Source organism: Mobula birostris, chromosome 1 (genome assembly GCF_030028105.1).
Source record: "Mobula birostris isolate sMobBir1 chromosome 1, sMobBir1.hap1, whole genome shotgun sequence".
NCBI lineage: Eukaryota > Metazoa > Chordata > Chondrichthyes > Myliobatiformes > Myliobatidae > Mobula > Mobula birostris.
In genome coordinates, this window is record NC_092370.1 from 82,360,957 (window position 1) to 82,374,234 (window position 13,278).

The 13,278-nt window shown below is 40.8% G+C and overlaps 1 protein-coding gene across 7 annotated transcripts in view; it reads left to right on the forward strand.

Annotated features, from left to right (window-relative positions):
- LOC140197714 (intermembrane lipid transfer protein VPS13B-like) overlaps positions 1-13,278 on the forward strand; it is a 1,066,299-nt gene that overhangs the window by 849,544 nt on the left and 203,477 nt on the right. The window contains exon 34 of one of the 7 annotated variants that reach the window (XM_072258141.1): positions 7,994-8,511. The exons of the other annotated variants lie outside the window; for them this stretch is intronic. Within the exon in view, the coding sequence (XP_072114242.1) occupies positions 7,994-8,392 (399 nt within the window). The 3' untranslated portion in view covers positions 8,393-8,511. Of the gene's footprint in view, positions 1-7,993; positions 8,512-13,278 lie in introns of those variants that run through there. 7 annotated transcript variants of the gene reach the window in all.

Sequence of the window (13,278 nt, forward strand, 5' to 3'; positions counted from 1 at the left end):
CTGTGTAGAGTCGTCCATAATTTGGCACTAAATTGGTTGTTCTTACTGACAAAAACCACAAGAGTTGCTGGTTTGGAAATAAAATTGCATCGTAGTGGAGAATTGTGATTACTTTTCTCCAGAGGGTGGAGATAGGTTGTGTTTACGACAGTGCAAAACAATCTTTGCTCTACCTTATAACTCAGAGTGGACCATATCTATTTGAGCAAATAATCTTCTGTCAAGCTAGATGGGAGGAATAACTGTGTTTGTCTTTTCCATTTTATGGTTAGACAATCTTGTTTACTCAGATTTAGAAGAAGAGTACATTTTACTTGATCCTTTAGAGACATCGAGAAACCTTAACTGTAGTTAGTTGCTTCAACAACATCTTGCATTGATGCAACCTTCAAGAGCCTAAAAAGTGTAAAAGTTACCATAGAAGAAAATTATGAAAGAAAATATAATGCTGAATAGACAGGATAGTTGGGCTGATATTCAGAAGCTGGAAGGGAGAGCCGTACATCCATGCCACTTGGAGAATTTGGATGAAAGCTACAATCAGAAAGGTCAAGACTCAATAGGTTGAACTCTTGCAAGGTGAGCTCCCTGACTAGTCTTTTGGATCAAGAAGATGGACAAGGGGGAATTCATCTCCTTTTTCTCACAGGAGGCTATGTGGAATCAGGAAGCCATGATCGTGTCTGTAGACTTCATAAGCACTTACTCACAAAGGCTCAGTGCCAACCATTTCTTTCTAGAAGAGGGAGAAGGTGACCTTCATTGTGAAGTCATATATAAAGGTCATTTGAATGTCTCTGCATCTATGCAATTTTGCCGTGATGCCACTAGATGCCTGATCTCTGCCATAGTTTTATGTTCCAAGGGAACAACAAAATGCTATCTAGAAGCATTTTGATGTTGTTGTAGAGCAGAGGTTCCACAGATGAGCAAATTGCTGTTCCACAGGCTTGAAAACACCTACCACCATACTCAAGGACAGTGTTGTCAGATTCTTGAACTGACCTTTCATATTCTAAAGAGAAACCTGATCTCCCAATCAATCTCGATAAAGTCCTTACATTTTATTTATTTACCTGCACTAAACTCTATCTGCAGATGTGATACAATAGTCTGCATTCTGTTTTCCTTTTAGTACTTGAAGTACTTATGTATGGCATAATATGCATGGATGAAACTCAAACAAAAGTTTTTCTCTGTATTCTCTGTGCATGTGACAATAGTAAATTACTTCTGATTCTATTTTCTGGAGAACTGAAGTGGAAAGTGAGCATTTGTTTCTCATCTGCAGGAAATTCTTGCCCCACTTACTTTCTACATCAGCTGTAAACTGAGTCTGCTCAGATTGAGCAGATGCCTGACTCCAAGCAAAATAGCCAGATGCCTGGGTATCTGGACCTGCCTGCCAGCTCTGCCTCAGATCAGGAGGTTGAAGCAATAGTGGACCGATTAAGTGCACTAAGTCAGTGCACTGTCCACCTGGTTCCCAGAAAGGTTGCTTGGATTGCAAGTACAGCAGGAGGTTCAGAGCTTCATAAATCTGAGGAGCCTCCATCCTGATAGCACGAACATTAATTTCTGTAACTTCTGGCAATTTCTCCTCCTTCTCCTTTCTGTCTTCTTCCATTCCCCACTCTGATTCCCTTCTCATCCCTTCTCTTCTCCTCACCTGCCTATCACCTCTCACAGGTGAGCCCTTTTAAAAGCCCTGCTAGACAGCTAGCAGGTGCCCCGCTCCCAGTATCAACAGCCAAATGACATGCAATTTGGAGTTTATTAGGGGTTTTAGTATTGAAATACTAGCGGAGAAGATAAACACTGCCCTTAAAGCTTAAAAGTATATGGTGCAACAGCAAGAATGAGTAGTGAGCTGCAAAGCAAACATGCCTATGGGACTCATCAGAGTAACCATTAAGAAAACTGAGCAGGCTTAAAAACTGATTGCAAAGTGAAGGAACTACATATTTCAGCTATTTCTTATTTCAAGTATGCAATATCCAGCAACTAATCTGGTCTTGAAATTATGGTTGGAGGAGAGAGAACTGAGAATGGAATAACCAAAACCATACAATGTGGGTCATCCACCGATGGATGTGAAAATTAATTTGTTCACCTAGTCATAAGTGCTGAAGCATTTTCTGACAAGCCATTTTTTCAAAATCAGAAGGAACAGTAGCAGTAAGTATAAGGCTCCTCTTCGAAAGATTCAATAAGAAAATCTGGGATTGATTGGATCTGCAAATTTGACAGTGAGCAAAAATGTCTCAAGGACCACTTAGGAGTCAGAAATGTGCAGATTTGATGGACACTGAATTTACTTAGTAGAGTTGTCACATATACCAAGGTCCAGTGAAAAGCTTGTCTTGTTCAGATCAATAATTACACAATGCTTTGGGGTCATACAAGGTAAAACAGACTGCAGAGAAAAGTAGAACAGCTGCGAAGAAAATGCATTGCAAGAAGACAACAAGATGCAAGATCATAATAATTGTGAGGTCAAGAGTCCATCGTATTGTACTAGACTTGAACAACATTGCTGCTTTAATATTTTCCATCAATTCAACTGACAGGGAATCTCCAGAGGTCTCTGAATTATGCAGATGAACAACTTCACATCAACCATTTCTACCAAGCACAACCTTCCAACAGAAAAATGATTTTTTAATTTAATGAAAGAAGTGAATTCAAGAAACAAAATTCACAAACCTGCAAGTGCTGGAGAACTGAAATAGAAATAGAATTCTGGAAATACTCAGCAGGTCAGGTAGCGTCTGTGGAGATAGAGACAGAGTTAAGGTTTTACCAGAACAAGTAGCATGCTATAAGAACTGAGCGGTTAAAACCAAGAAGGCACTAATACATCAGTTAAATATTGATTAAGCTCAGCACATAGACAACTCCACATCATTGTGGGCTAATATCAGATCTTTTGTCAGATACAGTTGAACAGTCTGCCTCAGGCCTTTCTGTAGTCTGTTCATCTGCTTAATCCTGCAGAATATACTTCCTACACTCATTCCTCCCATTCATCTTCCACCTGATATTTATCCCTACAAGTGTGACAAATACTACACTTGCCCCTTTACTTCCTTCCACACCACCTTTCAGTGTCCCAAGCAGTCCTTCCAGGTGAGACAACACTTCATCTGAGAGTGTGTCAGAATCAGCTACTGTATCTGGTGCTGCTGGTCTGGCTTCCTCTACATCAGTGAGACCTGATCAGATCGGAAGTTCGCTTTGTCAAGCACCTTCACTCTTTCCTTGGCCCCCATTTCAAGTCAGCTTCCCATTCCTGTTCTGACATGTCTATACATGGTACCTATACTGCCATAATGAGGCCAAATTCTTTCACACCTGGTTTCACCTATCACCTGCCAGTTTGTAATCCTTCCCCTCCCCCATCTTCTTATTCTGACTTCTGCCTCCTTCCTTTCCAGTTCTGAGGAATGGTGTCAGCCAAAGATGTTTTCTGTTTATTCCTCTCCATAGACGCTGCCTGATTTGCTGAGCTCCTCCAGCGTTTTGTGTGTGTTGCACACACTTCCAATTTGGTGTGCAGTGAGAAAATCACAAAGCATTTGGAAATGATAAGCGCATCATATTACCTCTTACACTTCATCTGCTTGCTCTCTCTGTGGACTCCATACATCACGAGAAAGGCTTCTGACTCTCCAATTTAGCCAAGTGCCTACACAAGAGAGAGAAAAAATCCACCCTTATGTCTGAGAGAAGTGCCAGGCTTGCCTGAGTACGTCTGCCGTCCAACCCTGACTATGAGCTTCCATTTGATTGCTCACCTTACAATTACAGTGTCAGTAAAATCACTGCACCACTCAGACGACATTGTTCCACATTAATAAACCAAGAGATGTTTTAAGTATTGAGTAGGTTAGGCAGCAATTACTAGATTTTCAGACCCTAGAGCATTTTGCTTCTGCCTTATCTTTACCTAACTGCCAACTGCATCTTTGAGAAAGGCTATTTCAACACCGTTTTCTGTTTTGTATTTATAAAGATTATGATCTATAGGGGAAAATTGTATTGTCCAGAAAATTAGACTGGAGTGAAATTGGATTCCATTATTCATTAGATACATTAATTAAAAGTTTAAACTGCTGCTGCATTCTCGATAAATTTGGAAATCACACAAGTTATGCTCATGGTGAATAGGAGGATACTGAAAAGTTACACGAGTGAGCCAGCTGTACTCTGGAGTTACTGTCTGGTGTTCTAGTCGCAGAGCTAATTTCTCACTTCGTTGATGAAATCATATTTTAAAATTTCAGTGGATCATTTGAATAGTTCTATTCCAAGTACAAATGCATTGTAATAGCTTACATGAGTTGTTGCACAATAGCAAAAAATAGTGCACTGATTTGCAATATCCGCTCATTTTCTCAAGAATTTTTACTTCACACCATCTATAACAAGAGCTTTAATCAAACATATATTGATGACACTAATTTCCAACAGAATTCGTAACTCATCAGAAGCAAAGTACAAGTTATTCTCTTTCTAATTATTTACTGTATCTTTTTTGTGGAGCATTGTAGATATTTTTGCCTTCCTCTGCTGACTCCTTGGATCTCCCAAGTTGTATATAATTTGCCATCTGAGGAAGTGAGTAAGTGCATTACCCCCTGACCTCAGTCAGCTTTATTTTCAATTGGTAACTGGGAACTGGTAGGTTCCACAGTAGCTTGGAATGACTTATCTTTCAAATGTGACCTCCCTGCTCTGTCCACCACTTGTGCCTTTAACCGATTTCCCATTCCGATCAACACAACTCCTCCCCCCCCCCATTCCTCTACCACTAATGGTGGCCATACTGGCGCAGTGCTTTGAGTAACAGAAACATTACTGTTCCAGCCTGCTGAGGAAGTCAGAGGCTAAGACCTTAATAATGGCTAGAGCAATTATTTTTGCCAATAACTTGTTGCAGCTTCTTTGAACTGTGGATTTTGATTCATTCAAAACTTTTTTTTTTGAACTTCAAATAACCTCAGTTTTGTTGCTAGCTCATCAGCTGCACTAAATATGCAAACATTCGTTGTTTTGTATTTATAAAGGTTATTATCTATAGGGGAAAATTGTACTATATCTAAAATACTTAAACGAACAAGTTGGCTGTGCTTATTCCAGTGGATTGTTTTTATTCTAGTGGGTTGCATTTGTAAGGTCTCTGTGGGTTCCAGTGCTTTGGTGTTCTGCTGTAATTCTAGCCAGACAGAGAGAGGTATTATGCATCTGGAAACAGACCTTCTATCGGTGGCCCATACTGGCCTTTTAAAAAGGCACATCCTTTCCAGAAGCTAGTCATGAGACAGACTGTTTCATTGAGGATAGTGTTTGATTTCCTGTGGTTGCTTTAGACCACATTTGTATATAATAAAAAGGTGGGCCCCACTGGTTTCATTTTCATCTCGACAACACTTGAAAGGACAAATTGATTTTAAATACTTCAGTTCCACATGTTTGTTGTTGCATTATTCCTAATTTCTTGACAACCTTATTGAACTTCTGTCTATAAAAGGATGGTCAATGGTTTCTAGGTGGTAATGTTTAAAGAACATAAATTAAAAACATTGCTTCCTCAGAATTGTATAATTTGCTTTGAATTGGTATTTCAGGTAAGACATCGCAGATGCTGTTGATCTGAAAATTTGTAGCTTATTATAAATGCAGATAGCAGCAACTATTTTTGCCTATTGTGTTTCAGTGACTCAGAATATTTTTGCAATTACTTGAAAAGCAGAAAAATATTAAATTGCTGCAATAAATATCAGAAGGGGAATATTAAATGAATTCATTTTCTGGGAATGTTTGCCTCTGACCAGAGAAGTCCAGAACAAAGTTAGAGTTGGGCCTTTCAAATTCGTTATCAGGAAGTACTTCTTTATCAAAAGATAGTCTAAATTTGGAGCTCTCACTGTCTTGAAGTATTTGTCCATCAGCTGAAGATTTCATGAATATTAAATATCTGTCTGAATAGCTGGAATTAACATGCAGATCCAACTTGAAATAATTGAATGGCAGAATAAACCCATGATGAGATTCAAAGAAAGTGGTGTTTTCTCTGACAACACTTAATTCAAAAATGACACGTCATGCTGCCAGGAAGGATGGTGGAATCAGATGCAATGGCAATTCTCACAATGGAGTGGAAATGTCTTTAACAACAGAGAACCGTACAGCTTAGGAACAGGTCTTCTGGCCCACTTTGCAAGTACCAGCCATAAGGCAAATTTAAACTACATATCTGCGTGCACGTTGTTTACATCCCTCAATTCCCCATTGTTTACGGTGTCTGTCTAAATGGCTGTTAAAGGAAAATATTGCAATGCTGTGGGAGAAGAAGAGTGGCTTACGATTAATCAGATAGCTCTTTTAAAGAGACAGATGTATATCATAGAAAAGTACAACACAGAAACAGGCCCATTGATCCATCTAGTCCGCGCCAAGCCATTTAACTGTTGACTCCCATCGACCTGCACCAGGACCATAGTTCTCCATACTCCTACCATCCATGTGCCTACCTAAACTTCTTTTAAATGTTGAAATCAAGCTCCCATGCCCAACTGGTGCTGGTAGCTTGTTCCACACTCTCAAGACCCTCAGATAGAAGTTTCCCCTCATGTTCTCCTTGAACTTTTCACATCTCACCCTTAGCCCTTTTTCTATTCCTACCCAACCTCAATGGAAAAAGTCTGCTTTATTAGCCCCTCATAATTTTGTATATCTCTATCAAATCTCTTCTCAATCTTCTATATTCCAAGGAATGAAATCCTAACCTATTCAATCTTTCCATATGATTCCAGACCTGGCAATATCCTTATAAATTTTCTCTGTATTCTTTCAACCTTATTTACATCTTTCTTGTGGATAGGTGACCAAAAATACGAACAGTACTTCAAATTAGGCCTCTCCAATGTCTTATACAATTTCAACATAACATTCCATCTCCAGTACTCAGTAGTTTGATTTATGAAAGCCAATGTGCCAAAAGCTTTCTTTACAACTCTATCAAACTGTGACACCAGTTTCAATGAATTATGGACTTGTATTCCAAGATCTATTTGTTTTACCACACTCCTCAGTGCCCTACCATTCACTGTGTAAGACTTATCCTGGTTGGTCCTACGGAAGTGCAACAACTCGTACTTGTCTGCATTAAATTCCATCTGCTATTTTTCAGCCCATTTTTCCAGCTAGTCCAGATCCTGCTGCAAGCCATGATAGTGTTCCTTGCTCCACTCCACCCCCAATCTTGGTGTCATCTATGACACCAAGGCCTTGTCAAATGCCTTGCTAAAGTCTACGTAGACAACATCCACTGCCTTGTCTTTATCTTTCCTGGTAACTTCCTCAAAAAACTCTAAAAATTGGTTAGACATGACCTATCATGCACAAAGCCATGCCTAACTATCCTTAATCAGTCCCTGTCTATCGAAATACTCATATATTCGGTGCCTTAGAATGGCTTCCAATGACTTTCTCACTACTGATGTCAGGCTCACCGTAATTTCCTGATGGGTTCATGACTTATTTCTCTCTCAATTATATCTTATGAATTTGCATTTGATTACAATATATGTTATGAATTTGCATTTGAAATAGAATTATGTATTAAAATTCATAATATAAGATGGATTCTGCAGGTGCTTATTCTGCAGCTATATTACAAATTGAAGATTATTGTTTTCTGATTGTCATCTGGAAGTATTATGTGTATTCATTTCCTCTATATTCCATGGCAAAATAAGTGACAAGCTTATTACAATTAAATGTGAATGCTACCATTGTAACTCTATAAATTAAAAATAATGCATTTGAACCTTGCTGGGATTAATTCAGATGCCCCGAATACTTGTCAATGCAATAGGGTAGAAAAATGTAAAACTCTTCAAGAGAGTATTCTATCATCTTAATGAGAATCACTGAGAAAGCTAAAGAAATTTGGCCTGTCCCCTAAAACCCTCACTAATTTTTATAGATGCACCGCAGAAAGCATTCTTCTAGGGTGCATCACAACCTGGTATGGAAGTTGTCCTGTCCAAGACCGGAAGAAGCTGCACAAGATCGTGAACACGGCCCAACACATCACAAAAGCCAATCTTCCGTCCTTGGACTCGCTTTACACCGCACGCTGTCGGAGCAGTGCTGCCAGGATAATCAAGGACACGACCCACCCAGCCAACACACTTTTCGTCCCTCTTCCCTCCGGGAGAAGGCTCAGGAGCTTGAAGACTCGTACGGCCAGATTTGGGAACAGCTTCTTTCCAACTGTCATAAGACTGCTGAACGGGTCCTGACCCAGGATCTGGGCCGTACCCTCCAAATATCCGGACCTGCCTCTTGGTTGTTTTGCACTACCTTACTTTCCCTTTTCTAATTTCTATTTATGATTTATAATTTAGTTTTTTAATATTTACTATTGATTTGTATTCCAGGGAGCGCAAAGCGCAGAATCAAATATCACTGTGATGATTGTACGTTCTAGTATCAATTGTTTGGCGACAATAAAGTATAAAGTAAAGAATATGACTGTTATGCATTATATTACTTGTGTAACTTCGATATACAGTAACCATGGATTTCCATCAACATAAATGTGTTATTTCTTTGCCACCAATTCTCTCTATTCCCCATGGAGTTCCCTTTGTAGCAGAAATCTAGAGTTTCAAAATAACCACCTTCTTTTATTTCATGCTGGCTTTGTGTTTTAATAATGCTACAATATCTGGCCCGTGTGGGTTAATGAAATGTGTGACTTAAAGATGTTGGAATGTTAAAGCAAAATTGTCACCCTTGCAAGATATTTTAGGGCCAGAATCTGACATCATTTGCTTTTTATAGTTTTAATAATGAATTAGAAATAGGAATAATATGAGTATGTTATCAACATCCCGAGCAGCTTTATACTGGTATCATAATAATCTAATCAGTAAACTTATATTCTCTTAACAGAGCAAATGAACTGAGAATTTTGACAGCATGAATTTCTCTGCTCATCTGTTTTGTATTTTTAGTGTAATATTTAAAATGAGCATTACCAGAAATGGCAAAACAATTGTAGGTGTTTAGAATTGGTAACATGCACTTTTAAAATGAATAAATGATTGTGACTATAGGTTTCCTAAAATGAAAATTAATGTTTTTTTAAGTAACCTTACCTATGATAAAACATCTTCACGAAGATATATTTACATCAAGCCAAATACCTGTAATTTCACTGGAATGACTATTACATAGCATCATATTTATTAGATAGGTTTTATTTATACAATACAATTCAGTTTAAGAAACTTCAAAGTGCCTTTTTGCCCCTTCAAGTGTTTCATTAATTGTTCAATATTTGGGCATAAAGAAGGAAATACTGTTAGTCTTCAGCATTTAATACTTATTACAATAATGATTGAAATCTTGCAGGACGCTCCTCATGACAGCGTACTGTAACTCTATTTGTAGCAAATCATTTTCCTACATGTTGGTATAGTGGAGCTTTGAGTTATTTATTGTTCTGAGTGGGGGTTATATAAAATCAGCTGAATGCAAGGACACAAACAACTGGGAGCAGGATGAGGCAATCAGGCCTTCAAGCATATATCAGTCTTGATGAAGGGTCTCAGCCCGAAACATTGACTGTTTATTCATTTCAATAGATGCTGCCTGACATGCTGAGTTCCTCCAGTATTTTGTGTGTGTTGCTCTGGATTTCCAGCATTTGTAGAATCTCTTGTGTTTTTCTCTTTCCACAGTTGCTGCTTGACTGGCAGGGTTTTTTCAGCATTCCTGATTTTGTTTCATGTTCCAGCATCTGAGCTTTTGTTTACTTTCTATTACTGGTAAAACCCATCAGATTGAGAATAAACTGAGTATGATAATTAGTTAGATTGCATTTCTGTTGCTTGGCATTGTCTCTCTCCCAATCAAATTATTCCAGGCAAGTCTATTGGACATATTGTTGAGCACACATCATGTGTGCAGTTTAACTCTCCAACTATCGATGGATTAAGTGGTTTTTTTAAGTGGCATCCCACTCAGACTTCGATTCGATCGGATGCTTCAAAACCATGGATACCACCATCACCAGCAACGGTTACAACGGCCTCAGGTGGATCCCACCATCACCAACTCCACCTTCAGACTATGAATTACGCGGCCTCCACCTCTGGCTGCAGCCCCAACCTTGGCCACCTCTAGCTGCAGGTTGAGACCTTTCACACTGCTACTGGATCTCTGGGCTTCCCTTTCCCCACTACTATTCCCCAACCTAGGGTCTCCTTGGCACCCCTGTCAACTCTTGGGTCCTCTGAGCCTCCATCTTTCTCCCACCCTCCTCTCTCCTCTGATGTCACCAACTCTTACCCACCCCCCCAAATCTCTTCTGTCTTCACCATTCCCTCTGATCTTCCCCTCTCTGAGGCAGAGAGGCCTTAACTTTGACCCCCTTTGCCTGTACCTTAGTGAGATTCACGCCCACCACCATGCTGACCTCTTCTTCCATCATCTCCATCTCCGAGACCACTTCTTTGGCAAGAATGCCTGACCCCTCCTCCCGTCTCCAACCCCCCTCCTCCCATCTCCAACCTCCCTCCTCCCATCTCCAACCTCCCCTCCTCCCGTCTCCAACCTCCCCTCCTCCCGTCTCCAACCTCCCCTTCTCCCGTCTCCAACCTCCCCTTCTCCCGTCTCCAACCTCCCCTTCTCCCGTCTCCAACCTCCCCTTCTCCCGTCTCCAACCCCCCTCCTCCCGTCTCCAATCCCCCTCCTCCTCTTGGTCAACCTGTTCTGGTTTTCTGCCTGCCCTGGATCTTTTTATCTCGAATTGCTGATGAGACATCTACTGGGTTGACTTCAGCACTCCTCTCGCCTCATTGAATCTTAGCCCCTCTGAATGCAGTGCCTCCACTATCTCTGTGCCAATCCCAACCTCACCATCAAACATGCAGGCAAAGCAGGTGCTGTTGCAGTGTAGCAGACTGACCTCTACCTTGCTGAGGTTGGGCAGCAGCACTCAGACACGTCCTCCTACCCCTTGAAAAGAATCCCACTGAGGACCATCAGGACATTGTCTCCAACACTATCACCAATCCCATCAATCAGAATCAAGTTTAATATCACTGGCATATGTTGTGAAATTTGTTTTGTGGCAACAGTGCATTGTGATACATCGTGAAAAAACTAAAATACAAAAAGTACATATGAAAAAGTAAGTAACGCAAAAAAAGAGGAAAAGTAATAGTGAGGTGTTGTTCATAGATTCATTGTCCATTCAGAAATCTGATGGTGGAGGGGAAGAAGCTGTTCCTGAAACATTAAACGTATGTCTTCAGGGCACTTGCACCTCCTCCTTAATGGTAGCATTGAGAAGAGAGCATGTCCTGGGTGATGGGGGTCCTTAAAGATGAATGGGAATGTGTGAATACTATCCAGAATGTAAAAATCACTGGACTAGTGCTGTCATTTTCTTGCATACTTTGGAGTGCAAACGTCATACGATGTTTACTTTTACTGTGTGATAACTCTGGAAATATGAACATAATCACAATTGAATAAAATGTCTGGTTAAACAGTTTAAAAAAAATAAAAAGAAAAAATAAATGAGAGGGGCATCCATACAAAACAAAGATGTGGAGAAATTTCTTTAGCCAGAAGGTGGTGAATTTGTTGCCACACACAGCTGTGGAGGCCAGGTCGTTGGGTGTATTTAAGGCAGAGAATGATTGGACACGACATCAAAGGTTACATGGAGAAGGCCAGGGAGTGGGGCTGAAGAGGAGGAAATAGGATCAGCCATGATTGAATGGCAGAGCAGACTCTATGGGCCAAATGGCCTAATTCTGCTCCTATGTTTATGGTCTTAATGATGGATACCACATTTTTGACAAATTGCATTTTGAAGGTGTCTTCGATGCAGGGAAAGCTAGTGCCCATGATGAAGCTGGCTGAGCTGACAAATTTCTGTAGCTTTTTCCAAGCCTGTGCAGTGGCCCTGCCATACCAAACGGTGACACAACCAATTAGAATGCTCTCCATTGTACATCTGTTGAAATTTGCAAGTGTCTTTGGTGACATACCAAGTCTCCACAAACTCCTAATGAAGTATAACTGCTGTCGTGACCTCTTTGTAATTGCATCAATATGTTGGGTCCACGATAGGTCTTCAGAGATGTTGACACTCAGGAACTTGAAACTGCTCACCCTTTACACTGCTGATCCCTCGATGATGACGGGTGTGTGTTCTCCAGACTTGCATTCCTGAAATCCACAATGGATTCCCTGGTTATAGGGAAGTGCACTCGCGACCCAAGTTTGCCATCCGGCATTCAGTGACCATGAGTATCCATAAATTCCTTAAATGTCTTAAAACAATGCTTCTTGCTGAAGTTCCCATGGCTTTGTCTCTGGACTTCTGCTATAGTAGGCCTAAGTGGGAACATTGGATCTGCATGCAGAGTCACCACTTATCAGTGGCATCTTTACCATCAACTCTTGAGATATCCCATGCACTGCCATTAACCTCATAATTCCCTTACCTCACCCAAGATCTAGAAACCTGACTGTCCCAGTAGGCCCATTATTTCTGCCTGCTCCTGTCCCACTGAACTCATGTCCACGTAACTTGACTCCATTTTATCCCCCTTGGTTCAGTCCCTTCCTACATTTGTATAACTTCACAAGCTTTCAATTCCCTGGCCCTGGTCACCCTTTTTTCATCGTGGACGCCCAGTCCCTATACACTTCTGTCCCCCATCCTTAAAGCTCTCTGCTTCTTTCATGACAATAGACCCGACCAGTTCCCCTCCACCACCACTCTCCTCTGTCTGGCAGAATTGGTCCTCACCCTAAGCAATTTTGCGTTTGGCTCCTCCCTGCCTTCTCCAAGCTCAAGGTGTAGCTATAGGTCTCCTATGGGCTCCAGGTATGCCTGCCATTTTATGGCTACATGTTCCAAGTCTCCCCTGGTAATGCTCCCCAACTCTTTCTGTGCTACAACGACACTGCATTGAGGCTGCTTTGTGCGCGCATGCTGAGCTTGTCAGTTTCATCTTCTTTGTCTCCCTGCCCTGAAATTCACTTGGTCCATTTCTGACACCTCTCTTCCCTTTCATGATCTCTCTGTCTTCAACTTTGGAGATAAACTGTCTCCTGATATCTTTTGTAAACCAACTGATCCCCACAGCTATCTTGACTGTACCTCTTCACTTTTTCTCAGTTGCATAATCTCTGCCACATTTCTGCCAGGATATCAGAGATGGAAAGGAAAGCCTCATC